This window comes from Antechinus flavipes, chromosome 2 (assembly GCF_016432865.1).
Source record: "Antechinus flavipes isolate AdamAnt ecotype Samford, QLD, Australia chromosome 2, AdamAnt_v2, whole genome shotgun sequence".
In the NCBI taxonomy this organism is placed as follows: domain Eukaryota; kingdom Metazoa; phylum Chordata; class Mammalia; order Dasyuromorphia; family Dasyuridae; genus Antechinus; species Antechinus flavipes.
This window is the reverse complement of record NC_067399.1, coordinates 254,078,004-254,097,313: the sequence shown is the minus strand read 5'-3', so window position 1 is coordinate 254,097,313 and position 19,310 is coordinate 254,078,004. Positions and strand designations below refer to the sequence as shown.

General features: G+C 34.4%; 1 protein-coding gene across 9 annotated transcripts in view; it reads left to right on the top strand.

Annotated features, from left to right (window-relative positions):
* Positions 1–15,672, top strand: part of DIDO1 (death inducer-obliterator 1) — a 59,014-nt gene extending 43,342 nt beyond the window's left edge. For all 9 annotated transcript variants that reach the window (XM_051976724.1, XM_051976725.1, XM_051976727.1 and 6 more), the window contains 4 exons: positions 161–314; positions 1,210–1,299; positions 1,808–2,003; positions 10,285–15,672. In XM_051976724.1, coding sequence (XP_051832684.1) covers positions 161–314; positions 1,210–1,299; positions 1,808–2,003; positions 10,285–13,982 — 4,138 coding nt within the window. In that variant the 3' untranslated portion in view covers positions 13,983–15,672. The remainder of the gene's footprint in view (positions 1–160; positions 315–1,209; positions 1,300–1,807; positions 2,004–10,284) is intronic.
* Positions 15,673–19,310: the final 3,638 nt, after the last annotated feature.

Below are 19,310 nucleotides of genomic sequence, written 5' to 3'. Positions count from 1 at the left end.
AGAGCATATTTTTAACATAGTAAAACTAAAGTAATTTTTGTGTAGAATGCAACATGTAAGTTAGGTTTTTCAAAAATTATTTTAAAAATCAAATAAACCAGGGAGAAATATTAAATTGAGCTTTTTTTTTTTTTTTTTTTTTTATGGTTTTGTTTTGCAGTATCCCAGAGTCTCGGTCCCCTCAAGAAGGAGATACTTCCCTCTTTCTTTCTCGTCTCAGCACCATTTGGAAAGGATTTATTAACATGCAAAGTGTAGCGAAGTTTGTCACTAAGGCATATCCTGTGTCTGGGTGTTTTGATTATCTCAGTGAGGTTAGAAAAGACTGTACAATTACTTGATTTGTTATTCATGAAGAATTGTTCATATTGATAGTATAAAAAACCCAAATTACCACTCTTATCTGAATAAAACATAGCATAATTTCTTTCATTCTTCTGGAGAACCATGATTTTATTTGTGTGGCTATTTCTTCCACTAATACATATTATAACCCTTTCACAATCTAAAAAAGATTTCAGTTGTTGTGGTCAAAATTGTTTCCTCTATATGGCAACCTTTTGGTAATAAGCTTATTCATTTTAACATCTATTCACAGTTCTCTTACTGTGGTAGGACCTGCTAGCATTGTCATAGAATGCCATATTATATTGAGGTAACAAGTAGGTTACTTAAAATAGATATCCTATATAAGATGAAAATGGGGCAGCAAGGTGGTGCAGTGAATACAGTACCAGCCCTGAAGTCAGGAGGACCTGAATTCAAATCTGATCTCAGACACTTAATACTTCCTAGCTGTGTGATCCTGAGCAAGTCACTTATCCCCAGTTGCCTAAGGGGGAAAAAAAGGTGTACATGAGCAAGGAAGTAAAATGGAGTAAAAATAGTTTCATTCACTAGTTAGAATTTGGTCACTAGAATTGCCCATCTTCATTAAAGATGAAATCATATTTATTCACATCTAGTTAATACTTACTGTATTAAGTATATACCTGCTCTGTGCCATTATGGGATACTATGTATCCAATGGCAAGCTCTTCATTTTATTACTCCATGTAATGTTTATATCCCTTGCATGGAACAAAGTTTTAAGTCAGTCTTCACTTTGCCTTAATGCCAAAAAGTGAATAGTTATCTGTGAGAATTAAAGTATTGAGTACTTTTTTGTACTTATGTTTTAACTTCACTTAATTTTTCAACTTTATTTAGGACCTGCCAGATACAATTCACATTGGTGGAAGAATCTCACCCAAGACTGTTTGGGATTATGTTGGCAAACTCAAATCTTCTGTATCAAAGGTATTTACTTGAAATCCATTCTATGCAGCAATAGCAAAACATAGTATTTGTTAATAAACATGTTGCCCATTTGTTTATTTCTGTTTTGGTTCATATTTTGAGACCTACCAAAGACTTTGATGTATGTTTTCAGTCTTTTAAAAATAGCTTTATAAAGAAAAGTGGCAGTTTGTATAGGTTAAATGACTTCACTGTTTGGGGAGGCCATAGAGATGTTTTATTATCAGCTCTAGTATGTTAGCAACATATGAGATGTTTTTACCACTCCCTTAGGGGGTGGAAGAAGGAATTAGGAGTGAGACTTCTGAGACCTGATTAAGCTATTTTAGTATTCCTACTTGGTGAACTTCTAAGAGCAATGTAATTATGTAAACCAAAATCTGAAAAGTAGTAATTTCATTTTATATAGTACTTTAAGTGTAAAAAAATTTGAACTATACTTTCCTTTGCAATTTTTCTAGAATTGTTCTAGGTCAATATATTTTCCCTTGTACTTCTTATATTACAGGAGCTATGCTTGATTCGTTTTCATCCTGCAACAGAAGAAGAAGAAGTTGCCTATATTTCTCTCTACTCCTATTTTAGCAGTCGTGGCCGTTTTGGGGTGGTAGCTAATAACAACAGGCACATCAAGGATCTCTACTTGATTCCACTGAGTGCTAAGGATCCCATTCCATCAAAACTCTTGCCTTTTGAGGGACCAGGTAAGCACAGAATTTCTGGGTGGATAATAGGCACATTTAACAGCTCAAGAATTTTCTTAAGTCATTTTCAATATGTTTGTGAGAAGGTAACATTAAAATCCTCAAAAAGAATAGTCCCCTAAAATTCCTTTAAGAAAAAGAATGAAAACAAAATTTAAGTCAGTTGAGAACCACAAAATATGAAGTAACAGATAATCCTTAAAACTCAACACAAAGTACTTAGTATTCCACCAGTAGACACGTTTATCATTAGCTTAAATAATACTAGGGAAATGGTTAGAAAACAAAATGAAAAACAAAAGAATCTTAGCTCCATACTTTATATCATCAAGTCAGTGAAAAAAATCAAGCTAATTCAAGCACAAGAGCCAATGGAACGGCTGAAGAATAAAGGTAATGTTTTATATTAGTTTGTAGCTTGTTGCGTCAGACTTGTCCTAAATAGACCTTTTCCTTTTTTTTTTCTTGATGTATTTGACTCAGGAATGAGCAAACTCCACAGTCTTTTTTTAGAACCCCTTGAGGTAAGTTCTTTCAAAATACTCATTTCCTAGAAATTCATTCCTGACCAAAAAAAAAAAAAAAAAACCCACCACATTGGAATATCCAAAACAGTTTACAAATTCTTTCAATTACTTCTCAGGTGTTTGACTGATAGTTTTTATCCTGTTAGACTAGTTGGAGTTTGCTCATCCCTTACAAGAATTTGAACCTGTGGAGAATTATTTGCGAATTAACCTCTGACTGACTGTTAAAGGGGCATTGGAAAAATGTTGGTTTCTGTACACCACTTCATTTTTTCAAACACCAAATAGTTAAAAGTTAGGCGCATTACATAGAGAAGGCTTGTGGAATAAGAGGGTTAGAAAAGACCTTAGAGATGGTGAAAATCCTTATATAAAATGGTTTAAGTATCTGGAAATACACATTAAATATTTTCAGATGATTTTGTTTTTTGGAATAGGAGTGCCTACATTTTTCCTTGAAATCTTAATTGCTGATGGCACAAGTATATTACTACTAACCAACTCAGCTTTACATCCCAACCTATCACTGGTCCTTAACAGCTTTTCCAACCCCTTCTTGCCCAATATACAACAACTTTTTATTTGTTTGTTTGTTTGTTTGTTTTTTTTATTTGACACCCTCACTTTTTCAGGAAACCCTTACAAAGGCTAATAAAACAGATCCCATCACCATCCCCATTCAGTTGGTGGTGGCAATAAAAATCTGTCACAATATTATGAAACATGTTGTAACAAAACTGGGATTGTATAATTTATTCAGGTTCCCTGTTTCCCAATTTCAAGATTTACATTCCAAAATCAAAGAGCAGAAACTTGTATGCCCTTATTCATACTTGGTTGGTTGGGATTGTTTTTTTCTCATTTGGGGAGCCATGTCTAAATATGATTTCTTTGTATAATCATGTCCAGGGATAAATACAGTTAGTGTTTTATGTTATTTCTAAAGACTCCCCCAAATGATGTGGTTCATTAAGCAAAATATATTTTAAAAGTAAAACACTTGGCTGCTCCATCTCTGCTAATATAAGACGAAGAAATGGCATCTGACTGGTGAGTCAGAACCTGTGCTTCAGGTCCCCAGAGTCTGAGTTGAAAGAAGAATGCTGGCTTTCCCGCTAGCTCATAGAAAGAAAAATGCCTGCTTTCCAGTGCTGAAGTGTGAAGAACAAGAAGCTGAGGGCTTATTTATCACCTGTGAAGAACTCTGGTCAGTCAGTAAGCTAGAGACAGCTTCTTTTAGATAGAATAGAGTTTAATTTCTAAATTTCTCTTTTCCCCAAGTCTCCTTAGTCTAGAGAGTTTCTTATATAATTAAAGTATGCTATTTTGTATGGGGGGGGGAGGAGGAAGAGGAGGGGAGTTGTTGTTGTTTTGGTTTTGAAAAATTTATCTTTGGGAGATAAAAGATTTTTGATAAAGTTGCTGAACTTGTTTTTCCCAAAATTTTACTTTTTTTTTAACCAGGCATTGACTACAAATTTCCATGGGCATTATTATTCACAAGTTAATGATATGTATGTCTACAAACATGAATAGGGTTTTTTTCCTCCTAACATGGAACAAAGAGTTTTGTATCCATAATATGTAAAAACTTAAGGAATCATTTAAAAATACTTGCTAGAAAGTTCTTTTTTTTTTTTTTTTTTTAGTGTATTTCTTTGGAGGTTAATTTTTTTCCCCTCAAAGTTTTTGAGCTCTAAGCTTTATTACACTTATAGTTTATAACACTTTTTTAAACACTTATAGTTTTTAGTAATGAACAGAAAAACTGAAACTACAGGAGATTCTAAAAATTGAGGTTGCGAAAACTAATATTCATATATTTAAAACCACCTACCACCTTTTTTTTTTTTTTTTTAAATTTTAAAAAATTGTTTCCTTTTATTCCCCATCCCATTTTTGGACTAAATCCATTGGTATAGGTAGCTTCCAAAGAGGAAATTTCCTCTACTGATATTAATTTTCAACTGTTTTGCAACTTGTAATCTTAAAGGTTTACATAAGACATTGAAAGATAAAGTGTTTGCCCAATATGTATCACAGAATGTGTCACATAGGCTGGACTTAAAAACCCAGATCCTTCTGGCACTGAAGCTGTTTTTTAATCTATTACATTATTCTGTAATAGAATAGTAATACTTCAGCAGTATACATATAAATTCTACATATTAGCTTTATGCCTTTTATCACAGGTCCAGCTCTATCTGGAAGGCCCAGTATTTAACCACATTGTATTTGAATTTAGGGTTATGTATAACTGACGGCATTCTTTTCTTAGCAAAATAGCTTTTCCTAGTCTTCAACCTTTTTTTGACAATATTTCTGTTAACTTGTAGTTTATAGGGAGGGGTAGCACTGACAGGAAAATTAACAGATATTTTTAACAGTATGTTACTTTTAAATATATTCCTTTTTTGTTGTTGTTTATACTTTAAAGTCCAAAGAAAATATTTAAATGAAAGTACAGAAGTTGGTAACTTTTTATCAAGGCTAGCTGTAGTCCCTTTAAAAATGTGTTTCTATCTATCTGTAGTATTATCAAATTTATTTAAAGATGTTTTAAATATAGTCTTAGCAAATTTAATAAATATTCTCAAATTTTATCCTTTATTTTAAAAAATTACTCAAGTATTAACTGTAAAGTTTACCTTGTCACTTGCCCATTTTAATCACCTTCAGTTTGATTTTCTTAAAATGACTTATAAGTACTGAAACACAAATTTAACTTTCTTAATAAATTGGTCAAAGTATATATATTTTAATAAATGTAATAGTCTTAAAACTTGCCCGTATTTGAACAATATATTACTTGATTGGGACACCAGTGCAGTGATTAATTTTCCACACTTTTAAGCTTTCTTTTAATCCAATGTGACATGAAATTGAAAAGGACACGCTAGTTTTAACATGGTATGCCAAACCCATTACATAGATACTTCTTGAATGTACAGTGATAATGAGGAATTATGATTTAGGTTTTTGATTCAGGGTGTCAAAAGTTAAAATTTTTTCCATGTTTTGCCTCTGACTTTTTTTGATGGGTGAGATGTGGTGAATGAGTGGATCCCTCATCTAAATTAGTGGAGAGACTTTTTTTTTTTGTATTCTAACTTAGCTAAAAGATTCTGTGAGTGAAATTTTTTTCAGGTAAGCAACTTTTTTCAGGTCTTATGTATATGTATTAATGTGCCTTCATAAAGATTGTAACCAGACTTTTCATATAGCATTGAATGGAATTTATTGCTCTTTCTCCCTCTTCAAAATAAATAAAAATGTTTTATGGAAAGTGGTCACTGTCTCCTTAAATTTACATAAAGTAGGTTTTGGGTAGCATACTATACATCCATGGCCTTGCTATCAACAAAAGTTTCTTGTCTCACACTTTTTTTATAAGACTTTTTATAAGCAATAATTCTCATATTACACATCATAACTCTCAGAGGATAGAAGATGATAAATTGAGATTAAGCACACTTGGAGGCATTTAGGCATTGGATTTCTTCGGCATTCTGGTCAACTGACATCTGAATGAAGACCACGACTTCTGTACTTTACCTGAACAGCACAATGGGTCACATTGATACCTTATATATCTCGGTTCTTAAGAACTGAAGGGGGCTGAAGGGGGCTGGAGGGGGAGGGGAAGAGACAATTTCACTGTCTATTTTGCCATTTCCCTTTACTTTCCATTTCATAATTGATATTGCATATAACTTTCCCACACAATTTCTGTTTCAACAGGTTCAAATATTTTGCTTTGATGGGGTTCAAAATCATATACAAGTAGAATAACAGCCAGTTATCCAGTGGTGGAAAACAACCAGTTAGACCTTGGGAGGATGGGATGGGGGACAGAAAGAAGAAACCTTCATATCATTGTGATCACTTTAAAGGAAGAAGGAGAATCAGTTTTAAACATATAAGCTATTTTAATGGAATAAAATGCATAATTTTATCCTTTTCACATACTTAGAACATATAATGAGCATGAGTTAAAAGCATCCTTAGAAACTTAGTGGTTTCCCTTATCTCCTTCCACTACACCTCTCAATAAGAATACCTGTTGCTTTGCTACATAGGTCTGGTATGGCTACTTACCTTCACAACTAATGAAATTGATCAGTCCATGCCTTTGAAATAACACCTGTGTAAAGATTAAGACTCCCTTAGATCAAATGTACTCAGTTTATTTAATCTATAGATACAGTTTTTAAATTTGCTTGTCTTGACTATAAACAATCTCAATGCAAACCTAAATGAAACATTCATTAGACATAAAATGAAACATTTGCTACACATAACAGTATTGACCTGATTATTTTCAAGGAATTTAATTAGGTGGGAAATAACACTGCCCAGTCTTCATTCCAAAAGCCATCTCAAACCTTTTGTCCAGAAATAAGGAGTGTTACTTTACAGCTACATATAGTTTGTGGGACAGTTCTTCCCATTCAATAGTTTCATTTCTCCTGTTTTTTGAATAATTCATAGTTTTCCAGAGGGAGGTGGTAAGTAGCATTCCTTGTTTGTATGTGGAGAAAACAAATTTGGATTTTACAAATCCAGGGAACATCGCTCATCTGGGACTATACCACCAAGTTTGGGCTCCCCAGTCCTGGGGAGCTTTCCTCCTTTAAAAATCAGAACTTTTCTCACCCAACTTCTGCAACTTTTCCAAATAACAATACAAAGAGGAGGACACAAATTGGAGGGATGAGTGGAAATCAGTAAAGAAAGCTGCCTGGCCAAATTAATGAAAGCCAAAATGAAATTCTCAATTCTTTGCCATATCCTCAAGGCTAAAATTAATAGTAATTTTGAAAATTTTTAGAATATCCCTTTGATAAAATTTGAAATTTTATTGTTTTTGTGAGTAGGACAAAAGGCTTGCATTAAAAACTAATAGTGTAAATAATGACTTTAGAGCATTTTATTTACCTAAATGAGTCCAAAACATTGCGGGGAATGCTGAAGATCTCTTCCTGTTGCTATGTTTTAAGAGATCTTCAATTTCTAGAACTAGGTTGTTAGCTTTTCAGAATTTTACATTTGGATATGATCTGTTAATAATAGGAGAATAACTAGTGAATTCTGTTAATCTCCAAATTATTACAGTGGATATAACTTAAGGCTTAAAAAAGTTTTGTTATAAGTGAAAACTTAAGTATTCATTTAAAAGTTCAATAAATTTTGGGGACATCTCAAGTTTTAAGTTGAACACGTTTAAACGGATAAAAAACCACATTTTAAGAGATTTAAGATCACAGCTGTACTTACATAGCTAGTATCTAGCATTAATGAATTAAAGTATGATCTAGAAATAGTCAATACTTTTTTTGAGAGTTAATTTCACCTGTTTAGTAATAGGTTACAAGGTCAAAAATATTTTTAATTACAAAGTTAAGAAATAGATAATAGCTTTTATGTGCATTATTTTAAGTTACAATTTAGGAAGTAAGTCATTTAATATTACCCAGCCATTGTAGTTCTGACAAGAAGGGGGTTCAGACTAACTGGGAAAGAGAGCCAGGTTACATTACATTTTTTAGTGTTTGATCAAATAAATGTTGGTCTACATAAAAACCCAGATTAAACAATGAGCATGTTATTACATCTAAAATAGTAGTGCTTCTAATTTGATAGGTAAAGTCCCTCTAGTTTCTCAGACCATTGTGCTACTCAATTTTGTTTTGCCTGTCTTACTGTTATTGACTCATTTAGGCTTCATTGATCATACTTTGTACCTTTGTTACTTGAAGATTACTTAAAATATTTTGTTTTCTCTTTTTTTGTCTTAGTCTAAATAAGATTTTGGAATAAGATTTACCTGTAATGTGTTGAATAAGATCAATTCTTATTTTATATACAGTGAGGGCCCATATAATTATACTTTGATTATTTTGTAGATACTAGATTTTTCAATAAATATTAGAATATGGAGATATAGAAAGCTTTCGATTTCATCACAGCAATTTTGAAAGACAATTTGCCCTCTACCTCATATGAATTTTAGTCTCTTAGAATGTAGGGAAATACACTAGGCTAAAACAAATTTCTCAATTAGTATTATATGTTAAGCATTTTTTAAATGTTAAAATTTGACAATTTTTTTTAATGAAATTTAAGGTGAAAACCCTCAATTCTTCATGTCTTTGTTTTAAAAGAAAATGATTTTACACAGTACATTTGAATTTTATTTAAAAGTATATGCCAAATATATGTGGTATAATATTTGATAAGTAAAGCCTAATGTATCAAAAATTTTTCTTTATCCCTCCTGTAGACTTTTTGATAAATTTTCAAAACCATTAGAACCTCCATCAAAAAGTAGGGAAAGGAACATTTCAAAGGCTTTTGTCTATTGTTGCAGTGAAAAGTTCTGGTGATGAATTAGAAGGAAAATTAAAATGGCTAAAATTGGGTATTCTTATATGTATAAATTTTATCTAATTTGACCATTATTGTAATACGGCATTTTGCCCTAAGAAAATATATTTTAGTATACATAGGATATTGTTTAGCTGAGGGAAATAATTTATTCATCTAGATGATGTTGCTATGGACTCAGCCCCAGGTGTGCCTTTTTTTTGAAGTTTACCCACACCCATTTTCCATAATGGAGATTATTTGCCAATCTAACTATATTTTTCCCCATTATTAAACAAACTTATTTAATAGTTATTTAGATTTTGGGGATCATTCCATATCCATGGGAGAATATACTTTATGTCAGTTGTACTATGATCTTTGATCCATATTGGATTCAAATTCACCAACTTGATTTCAGTATTGCCATTTTCTTTGATAACCAGCAAAAGCTAAGACAATTAGTTTTTTTATAAAATTGTAATATACAATCTAAAAGAAATTTAGAATATTTTTTCTCAAGTATATAAAACATCTTTTCAATACTGAATTCAAGAAATTGATACTTTTACCTCACTTTATATACTGCAGCATATTTCCTAATTGGCAATATCAGTGTATATAAATATGTATACAAAAAGTAAAAAACCAAGAGTTGCTTATCAGTGGAACAGAAATAATTTTTTAGCATACTTTTCCACCATTGTCCAATTTTAAAAAGTGATTATTAACCTTATATTTTATTAACCATGTGAGGTAATATATGTGGAATTCATTGCAAATTTTCAAGTACTGTGTACATAGTAGCTATTATTACTATTGCTCTGCCTTGGTTTGGAAAAGAAATTCATACTACAAATGTACATTTCCAAGAAAGTTACTCTTTAGTATATTGGAAGAATCTTTTTCTCTTAATTATTGAATAGATACCATACAGCTGATTGAGAAGATATTGTATATGGCTTTTTAAATATAAACCAATTTTACTTTTTGAATACTTTTATTGTATCAGTGTTTTTGTTCTTTAAATATCAAGGCATTAATTTAAGACACATGAATATTGGAAATATTGTGTAGTTATTTAAGACTTTTTTTTTTAATGTTTTATTACCTTTTTTTTTCTTACCCTAACCTTTTGAAGCTTGTGATGACTATTATATATTGTAATGTACTTTATGTGCCAAAATATCCTGGGATTTACTTTCCTTTCAAGTTCTGCAAATATTACATGTTTTTCTTTTTGCCAGTATTTAGCAATATAAAGAGTGCTTTGTAATGTAAAATTACAGAATTTTTCATGTGTCCACTGATAGGTTATAAGGCTCTCCACAAGACATTATTGCTAACTAACTTTCCTGCATTCTAAAACTTATACTTTTCTTCCTTAGGTCTTGAGTCACCACGTCCAAATATAATACTGGGATTAGTAATCTGTCAAAAAGTAAAGCGACCTTCGAATGCTGGAGAATTGGATAAGATGGAAGAAAAACGGAGCAAACTTCAAACACAGGAAGAAGTCGAGGGGTCACTGTATCCCAAAGGAGTTTTGTCTTCTCAATCTGAAAAGAAGCAATTAAAGTATCAGATCTATTCTGCAGATACTGTTGTCAGTACCACACCACCTGGATCCCCACCTCCACCACCTCCACCTCCACCACCTCCACCCCCACCACTCCCAGATCCACCAGCTTCGTCATCAGTATTAAAAATACTGTCATCACTTAAAACAGGGACTACAAACACCACAACTCCATCCGTTTCATCAGCAACTATTACAACTACAACTTCCTCCCCTGGTAACTCGTCTAGTTCAAAAACAGCTTCACCCCTAGAACACATCTTACAAACTCTTTTTGGAAAGAAGAAATCATTTGATTCTTCTGCTAAGGACTCTGAATTTACTTCACCTTTAAACCAAGAATCTAAGATAATGGTGGATGAAGGAGTACCAGCAACTCCTTTGTTAGATCCAATTGTTCAACAGTTTGGCAAAATGTCAAAAGATAAAACTCTAGAGGAGGAAGAAGATGACAGACCATATGATCCTGAAGAAGAATATGATCCAGAGAAAGCTTTTGAAACTCAAATTAATGATAGTGAAAAACGGTATGATCTTGATAAACCTCCTGAATTGTCAGAGAGAGAAGATGTGGCTTATGACCCAGAAGATGAAACTATTTTAGAAGAAGCTAAAGTTACTATTGATGACTTACCTAATAAAATGTGTGCAGATAAAAATTCCACAGAGAGGACATCTGAATATGTGACTGATATTTCTGCTCCCTCCTCCTTAGTAGAACAGCAAAAAATGCTTGAAGAATTAAATAAGCAAATAGAGGAGCAGAAGAGGCAACTAGAAGAACAAGAAGAAGCACTTAGACAGCAAAGGGCTGCAGTTGGTGTATCAATGGCTCACTTTTCAGTGTCTGATGCATTGATGTCACCACCTCCAAAGTCATCTTTGACAAAGACTGAGTTATTTCAACAAGATCAACAAACTGCTGATAAGTCAGATTCATCTTCAATGTCAACTCAATTAGCTCATGCAGCAAGCCTAAGTTCAGATCTCAGACAAAGTAGAGATCCAAGGCAGGCTAGAAGAATAGCTACAGAAAATAGCGAAAGTGAAAATTTGCTAAAGCCACTATCTAGTTCCTCACATAGTGGGACACCTGTGAGAGAACCTTCTGCAGGTGTTAATATGGGTCAATTGCCTACCCCACCACAAGAAGAAAAAGAATTGAATCCTGTTACTCAGTTGATATATAGTAATGATAAGTGGGTTCCAAGTGAAAAGGCTATTGTTGTTGATCAGGATGGACAAAATGATAAGAATGAAAATTCAGAAAATATATCCAAACATCACTTAGAAAATGCACATCCATCAGTATCAGGTGAAGTTTCATCTAAACCTTTACGAAAAGTACTCCTTCCAACACCTCCCAATACATCTTTTCAGCCAAATTTCCCAGTGCAGAATGATGGACAAACTTTTAATTCACCAACTGGAGCAAGCAGTCCTTTCTCAAATACAGTATTTACATCTCAGGAAAAACCTTTAATTTCATCCCAATATGAAGATAGAAGAAATCCCCCATTTGCAGAAAAAAATGATTCTTCAGCTGCTCAGGATGAGGGAGAAAAAAGTTCCCAATCTAAATATGATGATAACAGAGGAGTTGTTCCATTTCCTTTGTCTGGACAAAAAGGAGTCCAACCTCAATCACAGTTTCAGGGACAAAATGAACCTACATCAAGGAATTATGGAGCAGCTTCAGGACCTCATGGACCCACCTTTCAAGGACCAAGGGGACCAACACCTCAGTTTTCAGAAGAAAATTCTGGTACTGAGGGACAAAGAGGGCCTTCATCTACCAGGTTTGGGGGGCAGAAGACACCCATTCCATCATTATTCTCTGGACAACATGGACCACCTCCTTTTGGGGACAACAGAGGTCCTTCACCTTCTTATCTTGGTGGACCTAGAGGAGTGGCACCATCCCAATTTGAAGATCGTAGGGATCCTCATGGGGAAAAAAGGGAATTTCAAGATTCCCAGTATAGTGAGATGACTAGCCCTCCTTCACAGTTTGAAGGACCAGAACAATCTCAGTTTATGGGAAATAGAGGCCCAGCACCTTTCCCATTTGGAGGACAAAGAAGACCTTTGCTATCTCAGTTTAAGGGACCTCGAGGAGGCCCTCCTCCCACTCAATTTGGAGGTCAAAGAGGACCACCACCTGGCCATTTTGTGGGGCCAAGAGGTCCCCATCCCAATCAGTTTGAAGGTCCCCGGGGTCCCCATCCCAACCAATTTGAAGGCCCCCGGGGTCCCCATCCCAACCAGTTTGAAGGTCCCCGGGGTCCCCATCCTAATCAGTTTGAAGGCCCCCGAGGTCCCCATCCTAATCAGTTTGAAGGTCCCCGGGGTCCCCATCCCAATCAATTTGAAGGTCCCCGGGGTCCCCATCCCAATCAGTTTGAAGGTCCCCGAGGCCCCCATCCCAACCAGTTTGAAGGTCCCCGAGGTCCTCATCCCAACCAGTTTGAAGGTCCCCGGGGACCACATCCCAACCAATTTGAAGGTCCTCGAGGACCAGCACCAAACTTCATGCCAGGACCAAGGGTTATTCAACCACAGCAATTTGAAGAACAAAGAGTAAATTCACCACCAAGATTTGCAAACCAGAGGGGTCCAACACCCCTTCAGTTTGGGCCAAGGGGATCTGCTCCATTTTCAGAAAAAAATGAACAACCCCCTTCAAGATTCCATTTTCAAGGACAATCTCCACAGGGTATGAAACCTGCTCCAAGACCACTACTCGAACTTCCAAGCCATCCACCACAACACAGGAAGGAAAGATGGGAAGAAGCTGGTCCTTCTGCTCCTCTACCAACAAATGTACCTGGACCGGTCCCAGAATCAGACTCTCAGTGGACATCATCGGATTTCCGAGATGGCAAAAGTCATGAATATAGAAATCAGACTTTTGAAGGGAGACGAGAAAGATTTGAAGGAAGCACTAAAGAAAAGTCATCAGATGAACCTGAAACCCAGCTCTCAGAAAATAGGCAAGGCAGAGGTTTTGAGGATAGAAGAAGGGACCGAGACCATGCTAAACCTTGGGAGAGAGAGCGTGGCCGAAATTGGAGTAGAGACAGGGAGAGAGATTGGGACAGAAACAGAGACTGGGAAAGACATAGAGAGAAAGACTCTAATCGAGATTGGGACAAAAATAAAGAGAGAAATCCAAATAGGGATAAGGATAGGGAATCTGAACGCAACAAAGAATGGGACAGAAACAGAGAGAGAAGCAGAAATAGAGATCGGGACCGTGAAAGGGACCGAGACAGGAGACGGGATCGAGACAGATCAAGAAGCAGAGATAGAGATAGAGATCGAACAAGAGAAAGGGACAGAGAACGAGACAGGGACCGAGAAAAAGACAGAGAACGTGATCGAGGAAAAGACCGTAAAGACAGAAGTAAAAGTAAAGAAAGTAGTAGGGATTCAAAGCCAGAAGAACAAAAAGAAGCTCAAAAACCAGCTGAAACAGAAGGTTCATCAACTTCTATTCAAACATAAATGTTTGAGAGTAATTATACCCCATGCTTATGACTAATGTGTGTGTATATATATATATGTACATATATATATGGGGGGGAAAGACTTTACTTGGGGGTTTGGTTGTATATACTCAACATTGCAAAAAATCCTTTTTAAAACCAGCCTTAGAAAACTGTGTTCAAGGAAAATAGTTTTTGAAACTGCTATGAAATTAGATGGAGTGGAACCTTTCTGGACTTCAATTTACTGTAATTTTGTGTAAAATATGTTTTCTTACAAAATCTCACTTCTTTACAATTCTGAAATGATTTTTTACTTAACTCTTAAAATTTCCATTTGAAATTAATACAGAAATGGGAAAGTCTATAAAAAGCATATTGCTTTTTTTTCAGATTAAAAAGTTATGTTTTCCAATAACTTGACTGTATTGTAAACTTTTAAGGGAACTTCATTGGACCTTAGGAGCCATACCTTTTCTTACATCTCACATGTAGTGTTTCTGTGTAAAATTTTTTTATAAGTTTCTTAGTATGTGCTTTACAAAGAGGGTCATGTATTTCTGTCCTGTGCTGATTTTATTCTAGGTGGACTGCATGTATTTATGAAGTGATTGTGAAAGAACACAGTATTAGTAGTTTGTAATTAATAGAGTGTTAAGAAATACAAAGCTTATATCAATGACTGTCTTTTTTATGTAAAGGATAGTTTCAATCCAGAAACAAACTAAAAAGAAAAATCTGTCTCTTTCCCCTAATTTTTCTGTCACCTTATAAAAATACAGTTTCAAAAATCTTTGATAAAAGTAACATGTATCCAGGTAGAAATCTGTCAAGCTTTTAAATCTCAGCTCATTAGAAAATGTTTAAATTCTACAAACAAAAGCAAAAAAGTGAGAGAAATAAACCAATTAAGGATATTTTTAAGCTGTTTCTTTGATTTGAATAATCAGGAACATTTGGTTTGTAGAATAGTGCTATTTAAGTAGTTCTTCAGTAATTTCTAGGCAAAACATACCTAGTTTAGAACTACTATTTGTCACTCTACAATATTGATGGTGTATTTAAAAGTTTACCACTGAACACAGAAAAATATTTGCATAAAGTTGATGAAAGTAAAAGTAAGATGAGTTGAAGTACTACAAACTAAGTGGAAAGCTTTTCACTGTGAAATACAGTATACTGCTTCTTTTCATCTATTTTTCAAGTTCTAAAGTGTGAAATAGAGAAAACCTTGCTAATTTATTTGACTGTACAAATACACTTTGATAATTTTTTATATTTTCATAAACTACTTTTGCAAATATAAATTAGAAAATATTATCATTTGCTTCTTGGAGTCTGTTACTACTCCACTCCACATCACTACAGATTTTACAGTTTATATAGGCACAAATTTTTAAGTTCTGAAGCCATCAGCAACTTAGTAATTTGGATGATTTGTATTATAAACCAAGAGTTAGAATGTTAAATTACATATAGGTGTAAAGCTCAAACATCTAATATGTGTTTTTTAAAAAAAGAAAAAAGTAAAATGTTTCTAATTTAAATACACAAATGTAAAAAAAAAATCAAGTGTGTTTGTTTAGGTTTACTTGATAGAAATTCTGTAAATTGTATTTTATATTGCAAAGTATATCACTGTACATTAAAACATGAAACTTCATAGGTTTTTGTTACTGTAAGTAGAATAAACATCTACAAAAAGTTTATGAATCTGTTACTGATGCCTGCCATTTTCTCTAGAAAAATTTGCAGCAGAATGTATGATTTATAGAATCTTACTTTCTGGATACTCTTTAAAAATTTAAGTGAGAATAATGTCTCATTTTGGAAGAGTAAGCCAGGATGACATGTGACAAGGATTTTGCATAGTTGTGATTTGACACGACTTAATATTATTTCATTTGATATAGGGTACTCAATGATGAGAAAACTATCAGTACAGGTTATTTCTAAAATTTATAGTTGTTACACTGCTAACCCACAGTCAGAGCCAATATATGTCAGAATCCAGGTTGGTCTTTTTGGCAATTTTCAAGTTTTCTTGGTATTGACTCCTTTGCCATCTTAAAATATGAAGAACTCTCCCCCAGATGGCCTTGTTTATGTGGCTTGTAATATTTATTGTTTGTTTGAAATAAAATAATTTTCATCTCAAGGGTCCCCCCTACAAAGGTGTTGGGTGGTTGGATCACACTTTGAGACCTACTACATGCTGCTTCATATATACCCATTATGCATGTTTCCACACAGAAAATATTTCATACTAAGTATAGAATAGTGAAAAACAGCTCTTTCCCAACTCCTTGTACACAACCCAATCCACTTTTTATAAAGCCTTATTTCTACTTCTTGGAAACATCTTGCATATCACATACACCCCTTTTCTCCATTCAGGTCCTCATCTCTTGTATCTTTAGTAGCTGGGGATCATGTTCCCAAAACGTATATTTTAGAAATCACCTCTTACTTGAGGTGTGTAACATGTTTTCTCAGGAACTAAGTTTGGGGGTTGCATTAATTAGACCTTAAATCATCCTTATGTTGGTATTGTATAAAATTGTTCTCATTTAGATCTGCATCAGTTTCTACAAGTCTTCCTGGGTTTCTTAGAAACTTCCTTTCATTTCTTACAGCACAATATGATTCCATTACATTCATATACTATTTAGCCATTCTGTCAGCCGATAGGTACCCCCCATTGGCTTATAGTCATTTGCCACAACTCTCCCATTACCACCACCAAAGTCTGAAACAGCAATAACAAAAAAAAAAAAAGTGTTATGGTTGTCATTCTTTATTCTCAAAGAGGATCAAAATGACATTACTATGTTTAGGAGTCAGGTTATCATGTGTTAGATAAGAACAATATAAATTTAGAATATACCAGTTGGGTACAAGTCGTCCATATGAACATTTGGGATATATTCTTATATTTCAAATTTATTTTAAGCCATATCAGTTGTTTTGCTAACAACATAGAGCTTCCTTTGATGAGAGTACACAATGGTGGGTGGTCCTTTACCACCATCACCCATGTCATCCAATCCTATAATGTCCTTGTATTAATTCTGGCTACCATGTGGTTACTTGCTTTGTGTGAGTCCTCTATAAAATACTTTTAACAAGCATCCTTTGGCATTTAAACAATATATGGCCAGCCTATTATTGTGCTCTCTGCTCAGGGGTCCTCAAACTATGGCCCACAGGCCAGATGTGGCAGCTGAGGATGATTATCCCCCTCACCCAAAGCTATGAAGTTTATTTAAAGGCCCACAAAACAGTTTTTGTTTTTACTATAGTCCGGCCCTCCAATAGTCTGAGGGACAGTGAACTGGCCCCTATTTAAAAAGTTTGAGGACTCCTGGTTTAAATGGTTGGCAGTTTAGTTTGAGAAAGGACTTCAGTGTCCTATACTTTATCCTGCCAGGTAATCTTAAGAATCTTCCTAAAACAATTCAAATAGAAATGATTCAATTTCCTGGCATGGTGCTGGTTTACAATCCAGATTTCACAAGTATTTATCAATGAGGTCAGCACAACAGCTCTGTGGACCTTCAGTTTATTAGACAGTCTAATATCTCTTCTCTCTCATACTTCCCTTCAGATTCCCAAATACTGAGCTAGCTCTGGCAAAGCATTCATCAACTTCATTAATCAGTGTGTACATCCCTGGAAAATGTTGCCAAGGTAGATGAGCTTATTTGCTCCATCTATCATAACTTATAGTTCCACATATTATAATTTTGTGTGTGTGTGTGTGTGTGTGTGTGTGTATCCTTTCTGATCTGTTTGGAGTACAGAACTAATAGTTTCACTGGGTTAAAGATAAGGATAGTTTAGTAATTTGGTGGGGGGCATAGTTCCAAATCCCTATTTCATGTACTGGAAATACTCTGTGCCTGGACTAGGTTCTAACAGTTAATCACAGCCTATTTGGTTAACTTTGCAAATTTGATGTGTGATATGGAACTCAAAGAGTTGTTGGATTTGCATTTACTAGTGATTTGGGAAATTTTTCATATGGCTATTGATAAATTGGATTTCTTCCTTTGAAAAGTGCTTACCCCAGGGGTAGCTAGGTGGCACAGTAGATAGAGTAGCAGTCCTGAAGTCGAAAGAACCTGAGTTCAAATTTGACCTCAGATACTTACCTAGCTGTGTGATCTTGGGCAAGTCATTTAACCCCAATTGCCTCAGCCAAAAAAAAAAAAAAAAGCTTCATCCAACATCTCATGTATATGGACCACTGTGATAGCTTTCTAATTGGTTTCCCTGCCTTATGTTTCTCTCCACCCCAAAACATTTTTCGTTCAGTTGCCATGGTGATTCTATAATTAATTTTAATGAGTAGCTCTCTATTCTTTTCTGATATCAAATATCAAATTTTGTTTGGCACCTAAAAGACCTACACAACCTAGTTTTTTTTTAACTTCCTAATCTTACATTTTATTCCTTTTCATGTAGACACACACACATTTTTCTTGTTCTCCCATCTAAAATTACCTCCTATTTATCTTGTTTATATCTTGCATTTCTATGTTTTTTCTCCCATTAGAATGTGAGCTCTTTAAGAGCTTTGGCCTTTATATTTACAGCATGTAGCAGAGTTCCTGGAAGTAGTAATGCATTCTTGTTAATTGACAAGTTCTTGAAGATTTGCTATTAGAACAATGCAAAAAATTCAGCTAAGGAGAGTACGAGAATCATGAAAGCTAGGTGAATGCCTTTGAAAGCATGGTATCACTTAGAAATTTTAAGATTTTCAACAAAATGGTGACATGGCGAATGTCAACATTATTCAGGAAGTCCTGAAGGTTAAATTAGAAACCTGAAGCAAGATGAGCTAAATACAAAAATTTTTGATAAAGGCATCCCCTAAATAGTGGTATCAAACAATATGCAAAAATAGAAGAGTTGCTCATTTGTAAAGAAATGTCCCTTTCCCACTTTTCATTAGTACCCATGGCTGACTGGAACTTGACTTGAGATAGTCTATCCTCCTCCTACTTGTGCTAAGTCCCATTTGTGAAGTGGTAAGGAAGACACCAAAAAGCAGTTAAGAGATTGAAGTTGGTTCAATTGCTGTTCTAATTTTTCTAAATCTTCTCAGAACTAACAACATAGCAACTGTCACGTTTTGATATTTTGTTAGATGGGTAAATAAAAAAAAATGAATTGGTTATAGCTATAATTGATGGAAAGTACAAAAATCTTATTGGTATCTTCACAATGCCAGGAGAATCAGAGATAGTTTCCTTGTTTGTTGTGTGAATCTGCTTTGTAGGCTTTACCAGAAGTCAAAGAGTTGAACAAGATAAGATGTGAATGGTTTGTAATTTGCCGT